This window comes from Manihot esculenta, chromosome 6, assembly GCF_001659605.2.
Source record: "Manihot esculenta cultivar AM560-2 chromosome 6, M.esculenta_v8, whole genome shotgun sequence".
Lineage (NCBI taxonomy): Eukaryota > Viridiplantae > Streptophyta > Magnoliopsida > Malpighiales > Euphorbiaceae > Manihot > Manihot esculenta.
This window is the reverse complement of record NC_035166.2, coordinates 21136327-21154886: the sequence shown is the minus strand read 5'-3', so window position 1 is coordinate 21154886 and position 18560 is coordinate 21136327. Positions and strand designations below refer to the sequence as shown.

Sequence of the window (18560 nt, the reverse complement as noted above, 5' to 3'; positions counted from 1 at the left end):
TAATTTTTTCATTTTAAAACAAATAAAAATCATATAAAATAAAGTAAATCTTTTTTTTTTCAAAATGAATAATTTTAAACAAAGTGTAAAACAGAAAGAATTCTCTAAAATGAACTTGTGGCGCAATTGAAATATTAAATTTCAGTTATAACTAAAAAAAATAAAATTATTAAATTCATAAATAACATTATTTAGAACATAATAAAAAAAATAAATATTAGATTGGGAATTTCAGGCCGTCAATTTTCCAATCTGAGTTGGGTTTGTTTGGTCAATCCAAGTACTCAAAAAAGCCCAAGACATCCTCCAGTTAAAGACAAAAGCCGTTTTCTGTCAACGGCAACCGTAGCCAAAGGAGACCAACTCAGCGATTCAACTCAGACGATTCCAAAAAACTCGTTCCAATCATCTTCTATTCGTGTCCAGCAAAAGTACAAAATATTTTAGCGATTTACCAGTTAGCGATCTGTTCCAATCTATACCCACATGGTTTCACTCAGTTCCATGCTTTTCTCTTCGAAAAAAATTAACAGGAGGCGTCAAGGTAAGCTTCTTCCTCTTTCTCACTGCCTCTCTATAACGCAGAGATATGTACAATTCTTACATTAGCTCAGCTGTGTTAACACTTAGAACTAAAGGGTCTCTTTCCTTTTCCTTCAATGACTTCTCTAACTTACTTAGTGAAAGATTTGACAAGAACCCATTTCTATCATCACCATCGCAATGTTGTGCTTGCTGTAATTGTTGTTCTTGTTGTGCATCATCACTTGCCACGCATAGGGTGCCCATAACCCCCAGCTTATTTTATGGGTTGAGGCAATCTACTCTTATTCAATGGTCACCTTGTAGAAGGCTGATCTTGGGTCACAGGGGTCCGTATTATTACCGGGTCCCTTCTTATGGACTTGATGAGGATTGTTATGAGGTATCCTGCTCTTTTAAGAAGAAGAGTGGCGGGGAAAGAATTAAGAGGAGAACGGAGGGAAAAGTTGGGCGCTTAAATTTGCGTGAAAGGCGGTGTTTAAGTAGTGCTGATGATGCTGAGACTGTGATCAGCTTGTTAAGTGAGGAAGTGACTGGGGAGTGTTTAGGTGACAGACTTCAAAAGAGTAGTTCGTCAAAGAGATTGGAACTGGAAAAGAAAAGTAAATATGGTGATGAACTTAAGCAGCATAGGAAAAAGAATGATAGGTTGAGTTTACTGGAAAGTGATTCCAAGAGTCAGTTTGAGTTGATTACAACTGAGTTGAGTAGGGAAGGGTATAGAATGAAGGAAGAGAGGGAACAATGTAGAAGGAAGGAAAATACAGATGATTTTCTAAAGAAGGAAGAGACGGGAGAATTTAGAAGAAAAGAAGAGAGGGATGGGAAGGAAGAAAGGTCAAAAGGTGGGAATCGCAGGGGAAGGAAAGCTAGCTCTAGCTTTTCATCTTATTACTCGCTTTCTTCTATGGGAGATTTTGAAAGTGATAAAGAAGCTCAAAATGAGCATGTTGTTTCCCTGGAAGAATCATCAAGTAGACATAAGAAAGAACTACGGAGTGAAGAAAATACATTTGATGGGCAAGTGGTGGAAGAGTTTAAAAGGCATGGAGATAGGGGGCAAGGAAAGGTTTCGGAGCAGGGAACTGATATGAGAAGGGCTGATGCTGCCTGGGATTTGAGAAAGAAATCTGAGAAGCAGCTTACTGAGATTGATGAAATGCAGTCCAGAGAGGAATCCTCTCAATTGCACTCAAGAATGGCAAGGACTAGTATAAGTGATCATGAGAAGGTGTCAAGTTCTCGTAAACAAATACGTGATGAGAATGAGAAATTAACATTGGCTGTCAGTTTGGAGAAAGGAACAGGAAAGCAATATAATCAAACAGGTGACCAAGTCGCAGAACAGTCTCAAATCAGAAGAAAATACCAGGAAATTACTCATAGGGAGGATATCCAAGGAAAAAATGGAAAAGCAACCTCCCAGTACCAAAGGCAGTCCAATAGCAGAGAAGAAAACCTGACAGCAGATTCAGATTTGGTCGGGGAAAGAAAGGGCGAAAATTATGGTACAGTTGGTGAAAGTGCTGAATGCAGTAATTTAAGAAAAAATACTACTGAAATGTCAGAAATTGGAAGTGTGAATGTGGAAAGAGTTTCTAATGTGCAGAGGCAGTATGAGTCTAGAATGAAGATCCATGAAGAAGATAGAGCTGCAAGGTCAGTTTGGGAGACAAATGAGAAACGCCAGCAAACATCTGAGTATATAACTGGACATAATGAGTCAAGAAGAGATTCACAATGGCTGTCTGAAAGACCAGAAATTCATGACAGTACCAGATCAGAAACTGGAACAAAGAACCAGGAAGCAAGTACGGGTATTGTTTATCATCCGGTTGAAGAAGCAAAAGAGAAAAGGTCCCCCACTGAAGGAAAAACTATAGGGAGAATTCAATCAAGAAAAGGATCCCAAGGTGTCACTAATATATCTGTGAATGTCACCAATGTCTCAGTTGTTCATGCCAGTGATAGAGAAAGAGTTAATGATTCTCAGATAACTTCAGTAAACAAAATAACTCATCAAGGAAGTGAATTGATGTCAGTTGTGAAACCCATTCGAGAAACCAGAGAAAGATATGAACAAACTGATGAAAGAATCACTGAGGTCAAATCAAGAAAAGGGGCTCACATGACCTCTGAAGCATCAGGTTTTCAAGAAAAAACTTCAGAAGAGGCCTCTAGTTCTCGAGCATCCTTGAATATGGTTTCCCAAGGAAGAATGCAGCATATTGATGTGGAGGGGAACTACAGAAATTCTCAGGCAGTAATGACACCGCCAGCTCCTCAAATGGTAGCTCGAGGTTCGCCGAGTGTTGATCCATTTAGTGAGATATCAACCCATGAAGCTCACACAGAAACTTCTGAAAGCAGCTTGAGCGTTTTTAATAACAATTCAGGAGAGAGAACTCCGATTTCACAGCAGGAGCTGTATGACAAAGATAGGAAGGGTGAGATTTATGGGAAGCCTCTAATACCTGAAGATGCTTTGGGTTCAGCTCATCATCTAGAGGAGTCATCCTTGCAGTTTGTTGGGGAATTCATGCAGAGAGCCAGGCATGAATTGTTGAGCTCTAAAATCACAGAAGAGAAAGTGACTGACCAAAATTTAACATATGAAGGTGAGAAGGACAAAGAAAAGAGTTCAGGTCAAAATGGTTCTGAAGATCTACTGTTCAAAGAGCAGGACTCTAGGCGTTCTGGAGTAAAGGGCCCTTCTGATGAAATGTGGGATGTGGCGAACCCATCTTTTCCAGAACCTTCAGAGACAGAAGCAGCAGAGGGCAGCACAGCAACTACGAGTACTGTTGTTAAGAGGAGGGGACGGTCCTTGTGGGGTATTATTGCAGATGTAGTTCGATTGCGCTGGGGTTCACATGCTGAAACCCCTAAGTCAGCTAGAAGATCTGGCGGAAAGATTTCTTCAAATGATTCTGTTAACAGTGAGGCATGGTTTTCTGGTCATGACCCTGAAGAAATCAGTGATAAAACTATTGAAAGGGAAAGAAGCAACATGGCAAAAGAAGCCACCTCTTCTCATCACTTGCAACTGATGCAAATGTCTGGTCGAGGCCAGGGAAAAGAGTCTGACATGATTGGATCAAAGGACGAATTAGGACTGCTTGAAGGAGAGACATCCTCTTCTCCAACTATATTCAAAAGTGGGTCCACATCAAAAGGAATTTCCTCTCCTTCTGAAGAGGAAAACCTTGTTTGGGGACAAGACAGAAAGAGTTCTCAAGGAACAAGGAAACAAGATGGAAAGAGTTCTCAAGTTTTCCCTCCTAGCACAGTAGTTGGGGAAACTTCATCTATACCAGTGCCTTCTAGTGGCATGGATACTCTCATGGTAGAAGAAAGTTATGGTAGGGATAAAACTGATGCCACTATTAGTGGTTCAATGGAGCTAATGGAGCAACCTGCTACTGCAAAGTTGACTGAAGTGTTGAGCCCTGATCGAAAAGATGGAGAGTTGAAGCAAAGGAGACTTCAGAGGAACAAGCAAGTCTTAAGGGACAGATTTGATGAATGGGAAGAAGCATATATACGGGAAAGTGAGCAGCGAAAAGTTGATGAAATGTTTATGAGAGAAGCACTGCTAGAAGCCAAGAAGGCTGCTGATACTTGGGAGGTGCCCGTTGGGGCTGTTCTGGTGCAAAATGGAAAAATTATTGCTCGTGGCTACAATCTGTAAGTTTTATGTGATTTTGAATGTTGTGGTGCTTACTTTGTTTTGTGTTTTTCACATTTTGATTTATGTTTCAGAGTGGAGGAGTTGCGGGACTCCACTGCCCATGCAGAAATGATTTGTATACGAGAGGCTTCAAACCATCTCCGGAGCTGGAGGCTTGCGGTAATATCTTTATGTTTTCAACCTATATTTATCGACTTCCTGACTAATAATTTTCTTTCAGTCTAAAGTAATCATCATTTAACAATATTCACTAATGAATTGATTAAAATTAGTATACAAAGAAAAGAAAAGAAAACTGATAGCAAACTGTGATATTGACATAAACTGAAAGTTTATTTTTCAAAATAAAAATCATTATGTGGAACAAAAATGGAATGGACAATAAAAACTTAATACTGCCTTAGATGATTTATTCTCAACTTTTCAGTGCCAGTGTATTTTCAAGATTGGCTGTTTGATGAGATGACAATTTCCCTTGAGATAGTCTTTTATAATTTTTTGATAATGGGGGGTTTAAGTATTGCTGCCTTCTATAAGTACTTTGTTTACTATTCCGTCTGTTTACACTTTGTTGCTTTTACCATTAGACTAACCATTACTAATCTATCCAGTGACGGTTATCTACAAAGTAAGATTTTTTACTTTCTGAGAAACATAGTTATCATAGAATTCCCTTTAGTATCTTTTAAATATAAAACCAAATGCTGAGGTGTTTACTTCAATTTTTATTTGTGTATCCCTTTCCAGAAAGGAACCTTTCTCTTAAGTATATTAACAACATGCACGAAACGGTTCTTGACCCCTTGAGAGAACTTGCATAGGAAATTTTCTTCTTGACTTTGTTTAGAATAGTGGAAAATCAGTAATGGGTTAACTAGTTCATGGTATGGGAACTTCTTATTGTGCTTGCATTAGATAGTGTGTCAAATATATGAGCATGTTGTTATAAGCATGGAGTGATGGGAGTCAATAACATTGGATTAATCATAGAGGTGTATCAGGAGTAAGTGGCAGTACTGCCTACTGTATTTGCAAGGTAATAGAAGCATAAATATTTGGGGAAAAAAAATCCCTAACCATGAATCAGCATATCATCCTTGTTCCTTGTGAGAGCTTGCTTTTCTACATTTTTCACAATTTCTATTTGCAAATGTTAAATGGATTTAGCCATGATTATGAGGATAATTTAGAGAATAATCCATCAAATTCACCAAGTCTTTATCTTCCCCAGATTGGTTGTTCATCACAATGATTTCTACTCTTTTAGGAATATCACCTTTTCTGTTGAATTCGAAGTGTTAAGTATGTTCTTGATTTGTTCATTTTCAGGAGTGCACACTTTATGTAACACTTGAACCATGTCCTATGTGTGCTGGAGCAATACTTCAAGCAAGAATAGACACTCTCGTTTGGGGAGCTCCCAATAAGCTTCTTGGAGCTGATGGAAGCTGGATTAGGTAAGCAACAGACTTCTTCCTCAGAATCACCTTGAAATCATAAATTCTCTTACCTTTATAGCATGTTCTTTTCTAAAAAAATATGATTGAGAACAACCATGCACTTCTAATATTTCTAGTTAACAGGTATCACTAGGGCAGCCTAGGCTTTCAAATTAAAGGGCCCCATTTTGTCCCTCACCCCCCCCCCCCCTCTCCTTTTCTTTTCTCGCTAAGGCTGGTTGTTGAATTGTTAGACGTACGTTAAATTACTCCACTGGTAAAGTCTTATAACATAGTGTTTGGTTCAATTTTACAAAACTATATGGAATTCAATTGAATTCTAAATAAAATTTATTCACTGTATGGAATTCAATTGAATTCTAAATAGAATTCATTTGAAATGAATTCCATTGTTTGGTATAACACAACTTAAAATGCAGAATTCAATTGAATTCCACATAGCTCATTTTTTCATTTTCTAAACTATCCTTAAGAGTAAAATAAAAAATTCTACCATATCAAAAAATTTTATATTTAATAAATTTATAACAACTAACAAAAATATAAACCCATTAAAAATATATTAACAAAATTTACATAATAAAATAAACAGTCTGATGAGTAAGAGAAAATAAACTTAAATATTATAAGATTAGAAAAATAAAGAAAATATATTACATAATTGTCTATATATAATAATAGTAGATAAATAGAAAACTAGTTTTTATAGTTTTCACTTTTATGACCAATAAAGTATAAGGGATAAATTATTGAGAGAAAATTATTTGGGGAGGGCATTTTAGTCCAAAAGATGTGTGAGTTTTGTGGAATTCATTTCAAATTCCATCAAATTTGATAGAAATTGGTTTTAATTAATAACCAATTCCATGGAATTGAATTCTTAGAATTGAATTCTAATTTTTATTCAAACCAAACACGTAAAATATGGAATTCAATTAAATTCCACAAAAATTAGAAATTGGAATTGAACCAAACATAGTCTAAGTGTGATGAACCTTGTCACGGCAATGTTCTTATTCTTTCAACTGAAGTACACTCGAGTTCTCCTCTTTTTGGATGGTTCCTCCTGTGTTACTTATATCAGCAATGTTGGAGGTGCCCCAGAATGACATCCGCTGGCAGTGACAAAATGCAAGGACAGCTCATCTTGCTCCTTATTTTAGTCAGTTTTTTCCTCCTTGCTTTTGCAATTTTTTCCCTAGAAGAGAAGGAACCAATTTCTACGAGTAATCTAAGTTGAAGATTGAAATCATTAAGATGTTTCGGAACAACTTGGCAATACAGGTGACAAAATATGAGTATCCACTTGTTCTTATTGTCAAGGAAAAAAGTGAATTTCCTGCTGGAATAGGATTTAAGGCCTAGAGCAAGTGCCTTTGAGAACACAAGCAATCTTAATTGATGACTGAAATGTTTCAGCATGTGTGGAAACATCTCGGTGACGCAGCTGACAGGACATGAATACACTTTTGTTCTAATTTTCAAGGCAAAAGTAAACTTCCTACTGGAATGGGATTTAAGGCCTGGAAGAAAGTTCCTTTGACAAACTGATATTTAGATTGAATTTAATAGAATAACACGGTTTGGATGGTTAGCAGTAGCATATGGTTCTGCCTAACACAAGAATTTTCTGAGTTTTTAAGTTTGATTAAATTCTAATGTATGACAGAAATTTTTGCAGACTTTTTCCTGGAGGAGAAAATGGCTCAGAACTGACAGATAAGCCAGCTGCTCCAGTCCATCCTTTCCATCCAAAAATGACAATCCGGCGAGGGATAATGGCATCAGAGTGTGCAGATAGGATGCAGCAATTCTTCCAGCTTAGGAGAAGGAAAAAGGTGAAGAGTGAAGATTTGCTCCCCAAGCCTTCTCTTCCTATTGCGAGTCATCAATCAAAAATCCTCACCAAGATGCATGACATATTCCATGCGTTCTTGTGTTTGTAACCATCAATTTTTCTTGAAGGTAACGCATCTCTGTTATTGACCATATTATATTGGAAGGATTGGATGAATTTAAGGTTCCTTTGATTAACCATTAATTCCTGTATTTGCAGCTGTAAACCATTGCTGTACTGGCGCAGGACCATTGTGATCCTCTCTGTGTCTCCAGTGTACTATAGCATAAACAGAAACGCTAGCTAGGCACCCTGTTGAAATTTTCAGTTCATGGACCTTTTTGCAGCAACTAGCTAGGCACCCTGTTGAAAATCTTAGTTCATGGACCATTTCCCTTTTGGCAGCAAAGTTTAATTTTTGAGATCTACACAACAATCTGAAAGGAATGCTTGAATCATTTCAATTTTAGTTCTGGATTTTCAGATGGCTGACTCAATTTCCTTCCATATCATTGCACTTAATACATTGATTTGCATAACCAAATACTCTCAACTTCATTTATTTACTTTTTTTCAATGTAGTCACTCTATTGTCCGAGTTCAGTAGAATGAATTTTCAGCCATTTGTTAGGACATGATAATACTACACAATCGTTTAACATAATTTCATAAATTAAAAAGGTTGTTATATTTAGTTATCACATAAAAAATATGGAAATTAAAAAAAAAAAACAAAATTAATCTTATTAAACAAAAATAAAAGACTTTACTAATACAAATTGAGATGAGTGAATACTGAAATTTAATAATAAGGTGACTATTGAGAGGCAATTAGAGTATGCATGATTATATTGGCCATTATGGGCTTCCAAATTACATCATTTGCAAAAACTGTGCTAAATGAAAATAACACCAGAAAAAGGGTACCTGACCTTGTTTTCTTTTGGCTTAAACTTTGAGAGTTACTGGTTACCCAATATTTATGTTATGTTAGGATTAACATCCTGCTCAATCATTATTGCAAAAAGGGTTTCCAGCATTGCCATCTGCAAAGCTTCTCTTTCATTTCCTTTTCCATCCCCATTTTGCCACATTTGCCTCTCAGAAATTAGTGAAGTTTTGCTCACTCACTCCAAATCATTAGAAGGAACTTGGCATTCTCATGAACACTACATTTCTCCCTTCAATATTGCACCAGACATTTTGTTTTACAGCAGCTACAATTCCTTTTATGCCTACAACTCTATATAACCACTATTTCTTTTGTTCTCATTACAGCAAAAATGGATTCAATGTTTTTGGTTTCCATCTTGGCTTGCATCTGCTTTCCTTTAGTTATTTCCAATGCTCAAGCACCCACAGCATCACTGGTGGCTTTGCCTACTGCACCTCCGGCTACTACCATCACACCTCCGCCAACTACCACCATGCCCCTGCCGACGACCACACCAACTGTGCCAGTAAAATCACCAGTAAGTGCTGCTAGACCTCCAGCTGCAATCACTCCTATAGCATCACCAACTCCTAAAGTAGCACCAGCTATCAGCCCGACTTTCCTACCTCATATTCCACCACCAGAACCCCCACAAATTCCTCCAATTGTAGCTCCAGCTCATCCACCTGTACTGCCACCACCACCAGCTATGCTGCCACCTGCTTTACCACCACCACATGTGTCTCCTGCTCCAGCACGAGCACCCCCAGCACCAGCACCAGCTAAGGAAGTACCAGTACCATCACCAGCAATGCCACCGCCAAGGCCAACACCAACACCAACGCCACAGCCAGCACCAGCACCAACACCCATACCAGCACCAGCACCAGCACCAACACCAACACCCACACCAGCACCAGCACCAACACCCACACCAACACCAGCACCAGCACCAACACCCACACCAACACCAGCACCAGCACCCACACCAACACCAGCACCAGCACCAGCACCCACACCAACACCAGCACCAGCACCAGCTCCTCCACCACTGGCTCCAACCCCAGAATTAGTGCCTCCACATGCACCACCTCCACCCAAGCACCACAAGAAGAAAAGAAGGCACAAGCACAAGAAGCATCATCATTCACCAGCTCCATCACCAATTCCTCCCAGCCCACCAGCCCCACCAGCCCCACCTACCCCAGTAACAGATTCAGAGGATACAGCTCCTGCACCCTCCCCAATTACGGTACATTACACAAACACTTGCATCTAAATTACTGATAGAACAACTTTCAAAATATTTCTCATAACAATACTGGTTAACATTAAATCATTTTAAAAATAATAGTTCTCTTGCATTTTGTTTTGGCTTATAGAATGGAGGAAATGCAATGTATCCGCTGGGAGGAAGACCAGGAATGTGGGCAAGGACAATAGCAATTTGCTTTTTGCTGCTTGTTACAGGCTACAATTTTTAGCAATTTGATATTGAAGAGAGACAATTTATATGTACAACATAAATAACAATTTAAAATTCATATAAAATGAAATTATGATGTAAGAGGCATGCCAATGGATTCTCCACATTTTTGTATTTTATTTTTCAGTTTTTACAGAACATATAATAAAGATGAAGTTTGAATTACAACCACAGACAAAACTATCTAAATAGGAAAACAGCATAGATACTGGAATTCATTGTCACTTATCAAACTTGATGGGTTTTTGATTCTCAGTTATCTCCTCCAGAAAATCATACTCAATTATGAGACCAAGATTATCAGCTAATTTGTGATATCTTTCACACCCTGCACACTAATAAAAAGCAAACCTTGGTGGTCAATTGAACAAGATTTTAAACTATTACAGCTGCAAGCACACTTGCAATACAGAAGTTTAACACTATTAGGCTAGTCAGTCTATTAATGAAACCAATAGAAGAAGTAAAAAAAAATCGTTCTGAAATTGTTCCAAAAAAAAAAGTCTTTGTAAAATATATATCAAAATCGTCTGATGAATTTGGTCTGAAGCATAATGCAGGCAGAAAAGAATTTCCAGTTACACAAAATTATTCATCTAGATAATAATGGCATAGATAACCCATAAAACAAAGTGAAACTGTAAAACAGATAATCTATCAGTTTCAGTTGGATTGTTTCGGAACAGAAACTGTTTCTTCCCTGAAATTCCCAAGTAATAGAAACTCAATACCATGTCTCCACTGATACAGAAATTTAGAACTATTTAAAAGGGTAGATGCAAAAAAATATAAATACAGTTAGTTCCACAGCATATAAATTGTCACATGGTAGTCCAATTGTCATTGCCAGACAAATAGCAAGAATATTGTCATACTGAACTTAAAACTATCATTTCCCAGAAACATTAATCCCAATTAAAATTAACAAAATTTTCTTATAAAAGTGGACTTTTCATCATTTTTCATTGCTTCATATACCTGTGAAGGTTCTCCTTGTCCTAAATTGATACAATATTAAATCTTGGCGGCTGATAATATGAAGATAAAACACAGAAGGCTAAGTATTGCAAGTCTTAGGTTCTGACTTTCCCAGAAATGATGGATAGTAACATATTCATCTGCAAGCAAAAGCTAACAGTTGCATCTCTGGTTTATGTAAAAAAATACATAAAAAAAGAAAAGAAAGAATGTTCAAGAGCTTTGCCATCATCAAGAAACATATTACTAGCATTCCATCAATTACAGTCAACAAAATCTACCTGGACGTAAACTAGACCCCGTTCATAGGCTAATCGGTTTATGAGCCTCTAAGTTCTTTCCCCACATTCATTACAAGTAAATTGCACAAGCAACCTCCTTCTAGGCAGTTTTGTGTCAGATGTCATCTGTGATTCTGTGAACCTAGAAGCAACAAAGAAATGCAAGTATGGTGAAAGAAGATCTTGAGAAAAAGGATAGTATCTCTGCAGGGGGTAAAATTCCACAGGTAGTATCTTGACCATGGGACAGGACATTCCTCTTGTTTAATTTTCCTTTTTTAGAAAGGGAGCTAATCAGAGCAGCTCATGATTTGTGCAGGAAGTTCATTAAGGACAGTTCTTTCAGATGTAATAGATATGGGTTAAATAATAAAATACTTAATGAAATTAATAGAGACTAATTAGTAATTAGTTTTCAAAATTAAGGATTAACTGAATTTTCATATACTCAGTAAAATAAAATAGCAACAGAACAGTCGATCTCTCCAGATATTGCGAACTGGAAAACCAAGGACTTCACATTCATGCTGAGAAGCAGCAAATTGCAACTAAATATTTACTTGTTATTATATCGAACGGCATTGCTCAAAACTACCAAATTGTGAAACATGACTCATCCCATCAAAAGCCACCATGGCTCAACCTTGAAAAATATACCCATCACCAAAAGCAACCGAAATTTAACTGATTAAGCAGAAAGAATGCGTTCAAAACCATATACCGTATTCGAATCGCTGGGTTCTGCTTCTGGGTATGTCTCAGGATTGTCATCCACCAAACCAGTAACCTCCACTAGCAGGTACGAGCGTTTCGGTAATATTAATTTTTTTAGAGAGATTTTCTGCCTGGAAAAAAATTAAGAGAAGTTTTATTCTCAAAGTTCAGTAGCAAAGTTTGAAACTTTAAAGAGGCAAATTTAGGAAAAGTGAAAGGGTTTTGCACGAGAGACCTGGGAAGCGAGAAGCTACGGTAGCAACTGGAGGAAGAAAAGGGTTTGAAGAAGTTTGTGCAGGGAAGGGAATTGATGGGTTGGTGAGGTTTTAGCGTGGGAAATTGGAAAGAGAAGTGCCGCGTGAGAAACTGCAATTACTGAATGAAGCCATTAGAGATGCTTTCAATTGAAAATTCAAGGAGATTTGTGTTGTTATGGGCCTAATCATTTCAAAAAAAAAAGGTTTTTTATTATTGTTATTTTTATTAGTTTCCTTTGGTATTTTGCGCAGTAATTTCAGAATTATTTATTTATTTATTTTTAACGGATTCAATTGCAAACTGCAACTCAATGAACTGTGCATATCATGTAATTACACTGCCTCAGTCTGCTGTTGCTTGTTGCAGAAGTGGATTGTGAAGTTGTTGATTCTGCTAGAGCAAATCTTTCAGAAGCAGGGATTTCAATGCATCAAAGAGTTGAACATCAACATTAATTGGATTTACCAGATCATTTTCATTAACAAGGTCCTCTTCTGGAGCAAGAATCAATATACAAACAAGTAGAGCTAACAAATTTATTCGCAGGAAGGCAAGGACTTGTGATCTTTTTTTTTTTTTTTTGCAAGAAAATTCTGTATACAAGTATGAACCATTTTCTTTTCCAATATCCATGGAACAATAATGAACAAGTTGATGTGTGTTGTTACAACAAATCATGCAATGACATTAAGGTTCCTATTGGAAAATTTTGGTTGAAAAATATCCTTGACCTGAATCGAATTCTGTAATCAACTGCTGCTAATGGGCATCAGTCTTCTCCATCCACTTCATGAAAAGGAAGTGGTACCGTTTTAACGGCTCTAAATTTTCCAGCATTATTTAGATGCTCATTCTCCAACCTGGACCATTCAGACAATTCCCCATTAGACTTACATTTATTACACCTGATGAAAATGAAGGCCTGACAGAATTGACAAAATACCTGTAAAAATTCCACTGTCCTCTTCTAATCACTTCAAGGGCAGCCAAAAACAGCCCAGTTACTCTGTAATCTACATGTCCAAAATTTGAATGCAGAACTGTCTGTAACCAAGCAAGCCTGAGGATAAGGTTCAATCCCTGCATGAAATAACAAAATTTGTTTTTAGAGTTTGCTTTCGGAACTGAAATGAACTGTAATGAAATAGAAACTGCATCTGCAGTGTGTCCTTATTTTCAGACACCACTAATTCTGTTTTCTTGTTTGTCTGTGATAAGCTAGCTCTATTGGTTGGGAATCTTGTTCTGTTCGTTAATGGTATTATCAATCCTTTCATAAGGAATATGTTCATTGTCCTCATCCTGACATCTTATCCTGATTAATCTAAATTGAAATGGGCAAGTTGATTTTTAAATCAGAGAACAGAATAACTTGGTGGGTGCCAATCCAATATACTGAGTTGGTAGCTGGTCAGCCATTTCTGGGAGATTGGCTGAGGATGGCAATTAAATTCCTATGAATCTTGTTCTGCTGAAAAAGGGAGGATAATATATACCATGGAGAAGTAGTAAATGAACTTTCGACGAAGCATTAAATCATTCCTTAGCCAAGGGTTCTTGGAATTGATTTGAAGCAAACCCCAATCCTTTACAAAGTCCCAATACAATTGGTACACTGTTGCAGCACTTGACATAATCACAAGAAGACACAGCCATCCAACACTCCTTTCCTTTTCATAGGCCACTTTTGCTCCTGCTGCTAACATTGCTGATACATACTTGCCTAGATTCACAAGGTGGCTTGTCTGTCCTTCGTCGAACCATCGCCTGGCACACTGCACAGCCAATTAAGCGAATTGCTTAATCTCAAGGACTCTAATTGCTACAAAATAAATAGAAAAGTTGAATAATGGGCTAGAGCTTAATTGTATACCTGCATAGCTCTCCAGTAGTAGGGCAGGAAGGACACAGCATAGGCAAAATCGCGGTAATGCTTGGTCCTCATGCAGTAGCCATAGTCCTGGTTTTTGAAGCTTCCAGTTATGTAGTAACATGCCACATACTCAAGGTTCCTAAGCATTGGCACCTGTTTCATTACCAAGAATATTATGCATCTATATTGAGCTATTGAGTTTGATACTATCAGAAATTTCAGTAAGAACCCAAAACCTACCTGACTACAGAGTTGATCAGCCATGAAGAAATCAAGCATCACAACCTGCAGAGACAAGATAGCATATTCAGTTAAGCAGATGATTTGGTTAAGCCTATGAAACTATCATAAGAAACATTATTAAAATGGATTTTACCTTATATAGAGGTGACAAAATGATGTTTCTTATCACACAAAGGAATCGGTAACGACTAGACCGGTAGCATATGTTGAAGGGGCACAATAGCAATGACAGAAACATCTGTTCACAAAGAACAAATTGATGTTATTCCATCACTGAACCGAAAACTTTGCTTATCAGGTTTTTAGATAAAAAGAATTTACCAATAACATAAGACCAGGGATGGCTTGAACTTGGGAGTATGAGTACCCTTTTGTAAGAAGTGACAAATGAATAAACATGACTCCAACTACAGCAGTCATAGCTACTGTACATATCAAGAACACATCTCTGTACTTAAGCTCTTTGGTAGGAGCCAATTCAAAAATGAAGCTATAATTTATCCTAGTCTTCCTCCACATAAAAATGTTGCAACCATAGAGAAAGAAGTGTAGGAACAGCAGGCTGAACATGCTGCAAATGGAAAAGGTTCATTTTTTTGTTAGCTGCTGTATTTTACTATAGAATTTCAGACATCATGTTAATGTTAAATTAAGGAAACTTGCCTAAGCACAGGGTAGACAGTTTCCATGTAGACTGTGTCTGGCTGTCGTCTGTACGTCCCCGTAGTATGAGCCATTATGACATATCCAGCAAGGAGAGAGATGAAGCACCCAGTGAACAATCCTGATAAATTTGAGACGTGTTAAATTACTATTCATCTTTAAAATTCAATGAACATGAAATGATCTTTGTAATCTTTGTAAAGCCTTGGTGCGATATTCGACATGTAAAAGTTAATTATGCAGTAGAAGCCAATATCTGTAAACTTCATGCTGCATCACACATATTTTTCACAATTTTTGGATGGAAAAAAAGAAATATATTTGGCCAATGAATGTAAGGTTCCTTAGTCATATGTCAAATGTATATGTTGGCCACAGGTACTTCACTTTTTAAAAAGGATGTCCAAGCAACATAGCCTGGTATTACATGAAGAAAACTAATGTTGTCCTTATGCTTTAATAGTGTTTTTAGTGTTAGAGACTTGTACGGTTTGATTTTGTTGTGGCATGGGACCTGTGCTTTATCATCCACCAAGATAAAGTAAACCAGGCATTTGAGAGGCTAGTGGCCTTAATGGGTCCATACTTTTTTATTCTTTAAACCCTATAATGTGTTGCAAAGTGAAGTAGAACAAAGCTTTCCACCAAAATGATTGATTAAAAAAGAGGCCACTTATGAAATATTATCATGTAATTTTTAAATCTTGACTACTTTCAGCCAAATTTTGCAGAGGAAACTCACCAATGAAGAAAGTTACACTGTGCGATTCCTTATGTTGTTGGGGTTTAAGATATTTCATGGCTTTTCTTCTGTCCTCTTGAGCAAAATGTCTAACAAATAGCTCCTCAACTTCATCAGCTAAATTCACTACCTGTCATTTATATGCAAATCTTTCAATGTATCTGTAAAAAATAACAGGTTCACAAAAAATCTGATGTGACAGACAAGCATATCTAAGTTAAATTTCAACATAAATATATATAAAGTTGTGATGCAGGCATGGATCACAGGATCAACCTTTTTTTTTTGCCAGAGATCACAGGATCAACTGGCCACTTGACAATGTCGGCGGACAATCAGACCAAAAAATAGTGGAAAACATCTAAGAATTCACCCTATCATTTATTGTTGATATGCATAATAGCCAGCAGAGATTTTACTAGATTGATTTCAGGATTCAGTTAATTACCTTGTCGGAGCTGTTAAAATAGGAGCTTTCAACCACTTTCAGATAGATTGGAAGAACTTCTTTTCCGGTGACCTGAATATCAAGAAAAAGAAAACACCAATAAAATATTTTTCCCATTAGACATGCAGACCAAAAATGCAATGTTCAAAGAGGCTTTTTCACTAAAAAAGAGAGCCACCTATTTACTTACCTTGTCAAACTTCTTCAGAATCTTTATAAAAGCTAGCAAGTTCAAATTCCTGGAAAGTGAGATTAATCAGAGACAAGTAAGCTTCTTCATCTCAAAAACTCAATGATATGAAATCCCCTTTTTCTCTTTAATTTCTTTAAATAACTTTTGAACATGATTTTACCTGTAAGTCTTGAGGTAACTTAATCCTTTATAGAGCTCAACAAAAGCTCCTTTAATCATCTTCTCTGCATGATTCAACTTTGCTTTGTTGATATGCAGTCTTTTTCCTTCTGGGTTGCATTTCTTGGAGGATTGATTAACCAAATCTTCCCAAACTAGGTAACTAATTGCAGAAAAGGTTCGAGAAGGTGTTGTTAAAGGAATGTTTATCTTTAAGTTCTTCCCCTGGAAATTGAAAACTCGACCTGAAAGTGTCCCCAGTTTGTTCTCCTCTCTTTTCATTCTCATTGATTTTTCCATCTCATCTAATCTTGGAGAATCTAGCCCTTCATTTTTTTCTACGTCATCTGTGCTACTTTCCTGGACTTGATCTTCTTCTGTTCTGTCTTTTACAGAGTCTTCCTCTGTAGCCATGGAAAAAAAAATTACAGTCCAGAGTCATCATCAACTTACTTAATCAGTGTCTCTTAAAGCAAGATACGAGGAAGAGGGCTGGTCCTTATATAGTATAAACGTAAATTCTTCTTTTTTTTTTTGGCTGCTACAACTCAATTTTACACTTGCAATCTGATACGAACTCTCTTGAAATTTCTTATTTGTAAAGAGACATGTTTTGCCAAAAAGCAAAAAGCACCAAGTATTGCTTAGCAACTAAGCGAGGACAAGAAAATGTGACATATATCTTTTAATTATATGTTACAAAACTACTGTAAGAGAATTATATTTGAGACAAGATTAAAGAAAATGAGTAATGTTTCTTGAAATGGTTATAAATTTTAACGTACCGCAAGTGATGGTGCATGATATTGATGCATCCTCTTTGGAGTCCTGAGCAGAAGCCCCTTTCCCACGTTGTTGCTTGAAAGCAGCTTTGAGCTCAGTGAGAATGTCGATTTGTTTCTTCAAGGATTCTCCTCGTTCCAAGAACTCTTTCTCCTTAGTTTTGTAAAACTGATTAACTTTGTTAAGTTGAAGATCCAAACATGCAAAGAATTCCTTGGCAGCTTCAATATTCTCAAATTGTTCGAGAAGTTCAGTCTCATACATGTCGCCTTTACTCCCCGACGATGCAAGTTTCTTATGAACCTGTTAGACACCAGAAACCATCGCGTTAATTAGTTCAAGAAACAGTACTTATTGAAGAAATGGGAGCTAGTCAGAGAAATAAAGCAAGTACTTGAATGGCTCCATGGTCTCTACGTCGACGAGGAAATGGGATTATAGAAGAAAAGAAGTTGGATAAAGAGGCACGCCGCTGGTGGTGGTGGTGGGAGGAGGTGGTGTTACTATTAAGAAGGTGGAATTTCTTTATGTCTTTCTTGAGTTGCCAGTAATCAACGAACGCTTCTTTCCACTCAGGCACAAGCTGGCCTTCAAACTGCTTAGAGAACTTAACCATTTTTCCTTTTCTTAGCTAAAAGAAACGAGAGGGGTCTGCTCTAGCTGAGTTTAGCAAGCTAGCTAGTGTTGAGAATGTGGTTTCAATGGTGACTCATGAACTCAATATTTATGGAGAATGGCTGATGAGAGAAGGGAATATGATTTTACTAGTACTTAGATTAGATGCTTCAGAGAGAGCACATTCGAAAATATCCTATGCTCCTCCACTTGGATGTTATAGTGGCTAAGATTCGCCGGAAATTGACCCTGACCACCACCGTATATGATGACTCGTCGGCCAACATGTCCTCATGAAAGATTGTTATGAAAGTGTGAGGAATTTATAGTGGGAAGGCAGAAGACAGCGGGTCCACATGCGTACATTTCGTTAATGAGTATACATCTTTACAGAGCCAAAAAAATTTCATTTTAGGACAACTTACAAAGTATTTCTATACTTTACTTACAAAACCAATCTCTTTTTTTTTTTGGAAAATTATGTTAAAAAATAAAATGCATGTACCACCCTCACTAATAATTACGTAATTTTTTATAAAATTTAAGAAAATATTATAAGAAAAATTATTATAGATACGGGGTTTTTGTTAAATTAACTATTTAATTTTTATATTTTTTCGAGCCAATTAAACTGTTGTCAATTATTTCAACTATTTAAT

At 37.0% G+C, this 18560-nt stretch overlaps 3 protein-coding genes across 7 annotated transcripts; 2 read left to right on the top strand and 1 right to left on the bottom strand.

The window, feature by feature from the left end:
• Window positions 1–329: 329 nt before the first annotated feature.
• LOC110618070 (tRNA(adenine(34)) deaminase, chloroplastic) lies at window positions 330–8014 on the top strand. The gene is made up of 5 exons (XM_021761096.2): window positions 330–4230; window positions 4306–4393; window positions 5564–5691; window positions 7376–7659; window positions 7751–8014. Exons 1-4 carry the CDS (start codon window positions 590–592, stop codon window positions 7638–7640), a joined length of 4122 nt encoding a protein of 1373 aa, XP_021616788.1. The 5' UTR covers window positions 330–589; the 3' UTR covers window positions 7641–7659; window positions 7751–8014.
• A 154-nt stretch (window positions 8015–8168) lies between these two features.
• LOC110617708 (lysine-rich arabinogalactan protein 19) lies at window positions 8169–10055 on the top strand. The gene is made up of 2 exons (XM_021760672.2): window positions 8169–9717; window positions 9848–10055. Exons 1-2 carry the CDS (start codon window positions 8815–8817, stop codon window positions 9947–9949), a joined length of 1005 nt encoding a protein of 334 aa, XP_021616364.2. The 5' UTR covers window positions 8169–8814; the 3' UTR covers window positions 9950–10055.
• LOC110617707 (phosphate transporter PHO1 homolog 1) lies at window positions 10030–18197 on the bottom strand. Of its 5 annotated transcripts, none has more exons than XM_043957380.1 (16): window positions 17681–18197; window positions 17289–17589; window positions 16505–16907; window positions 16342–16390; window positions 16152–16223; window positions 15704–15833; window positions 14962–15082; window positions 14620–14869; window positions 14432–14536; window positions 14296–14340; window positions 14056–14208; window positions 13679–13957; window positions 13126–13262; window positions 11932–13042; window positions 10930–11352; window positions 10030–10286 (listed from the first exon to the last, which is right to left on the bottom strand). In XM_043957380.1, exons 1-14 carry the CDS (start codon window positions 17900–17902, stop codon window positions 12952–12954), a joined length of 2358 nt encoding a protein of 785 aa, XP_043813315.1. In that variant the 5' UTR covers window positions 17903–18197; the 3' UTR covers window positions 10030–10286; window positions 10930–11352; window positions 11932–12951. The 5 variants fall into 5 exon arrangements, with proteins under 5 accessions (XP_043813315.1, XP_043813314.1, XP_043813316.1 ...); XM_043957379.1 differs by having other exon boundaries at window positions 10030–11069; window positions 11211–11352; XM_043957381.1 differs by having other exon boundaries at window positions 11211–11352.
• Window positions 18198–18560: the final 363 nt, after the last annotated feature.

What these genes read in the sequence shown, in the direction of transcription:
- LOC110617708 (XM_021760672.2), top strand. Translation starts at nt 8,815, where the DNA reads ATGGATTCAATGTTTTTGGTTTCCATCTTGGCTTGCATCTGCTTTCCT. An exon ending in CTGCACCCTCCCCAATTACG is followed by an intron (nt 9,718 to 9,847) that starts GTACATTACACA and finishes TTTGGCTTATAG; the next exon opens with AATGGAGGAAATGCAATGTA.
- LOC110618070 (XM_021761096.2), top strand. Translation starts at nt 590, where the DNA reads ATGTACAATTCTTACATTAGCTCAGCTGTGTTAACACTTAGAACTAAA. An exon ending in TCCGGAGCTGGAGGCTTGCG is followed by an intron (nt 4,394 to 5,563) that starts GTAATATCTTTA and finishes GTTCATTTTCAG; the next exon opens with GAGTGCACACTTTATGTAAC. An exon ending in GCTGATGGAAGCTGGATTAG is followed by an intron (nt 5,692 to 7,375) that starts GTAAGCAACAGA and finishes AAATTTTTGCAG; the next exon opens with ACTTTTTCCTGGAGGAGAAA.
- LOC110617707 (XM_021760671.2), bottom strand. Translation starts at nt 17,902, where the DNA reads ATGGTTAAGTTCTCTAAGCAGTTTGAAGGCCAGCTTGTGCCTGAGTGG. An exon ending in ATTTTAACAGCTCCGACAAG is followed by an intron (nt 15,834 to 16,151) that starts GTAATTAACTGA and finishes TATAAATGACAG; the next exon opens with GTAGTGAATTTAGCTGATGA. An exon ending in TTTTGTCACCTCTATATAAG is followed by an intron (nt 14,341 to 14,431) that starts GTAAAATCCATT and finishes TTGTCTCTGCAG; the next exon opens with GTTGTGATGCTTGATTTCTT.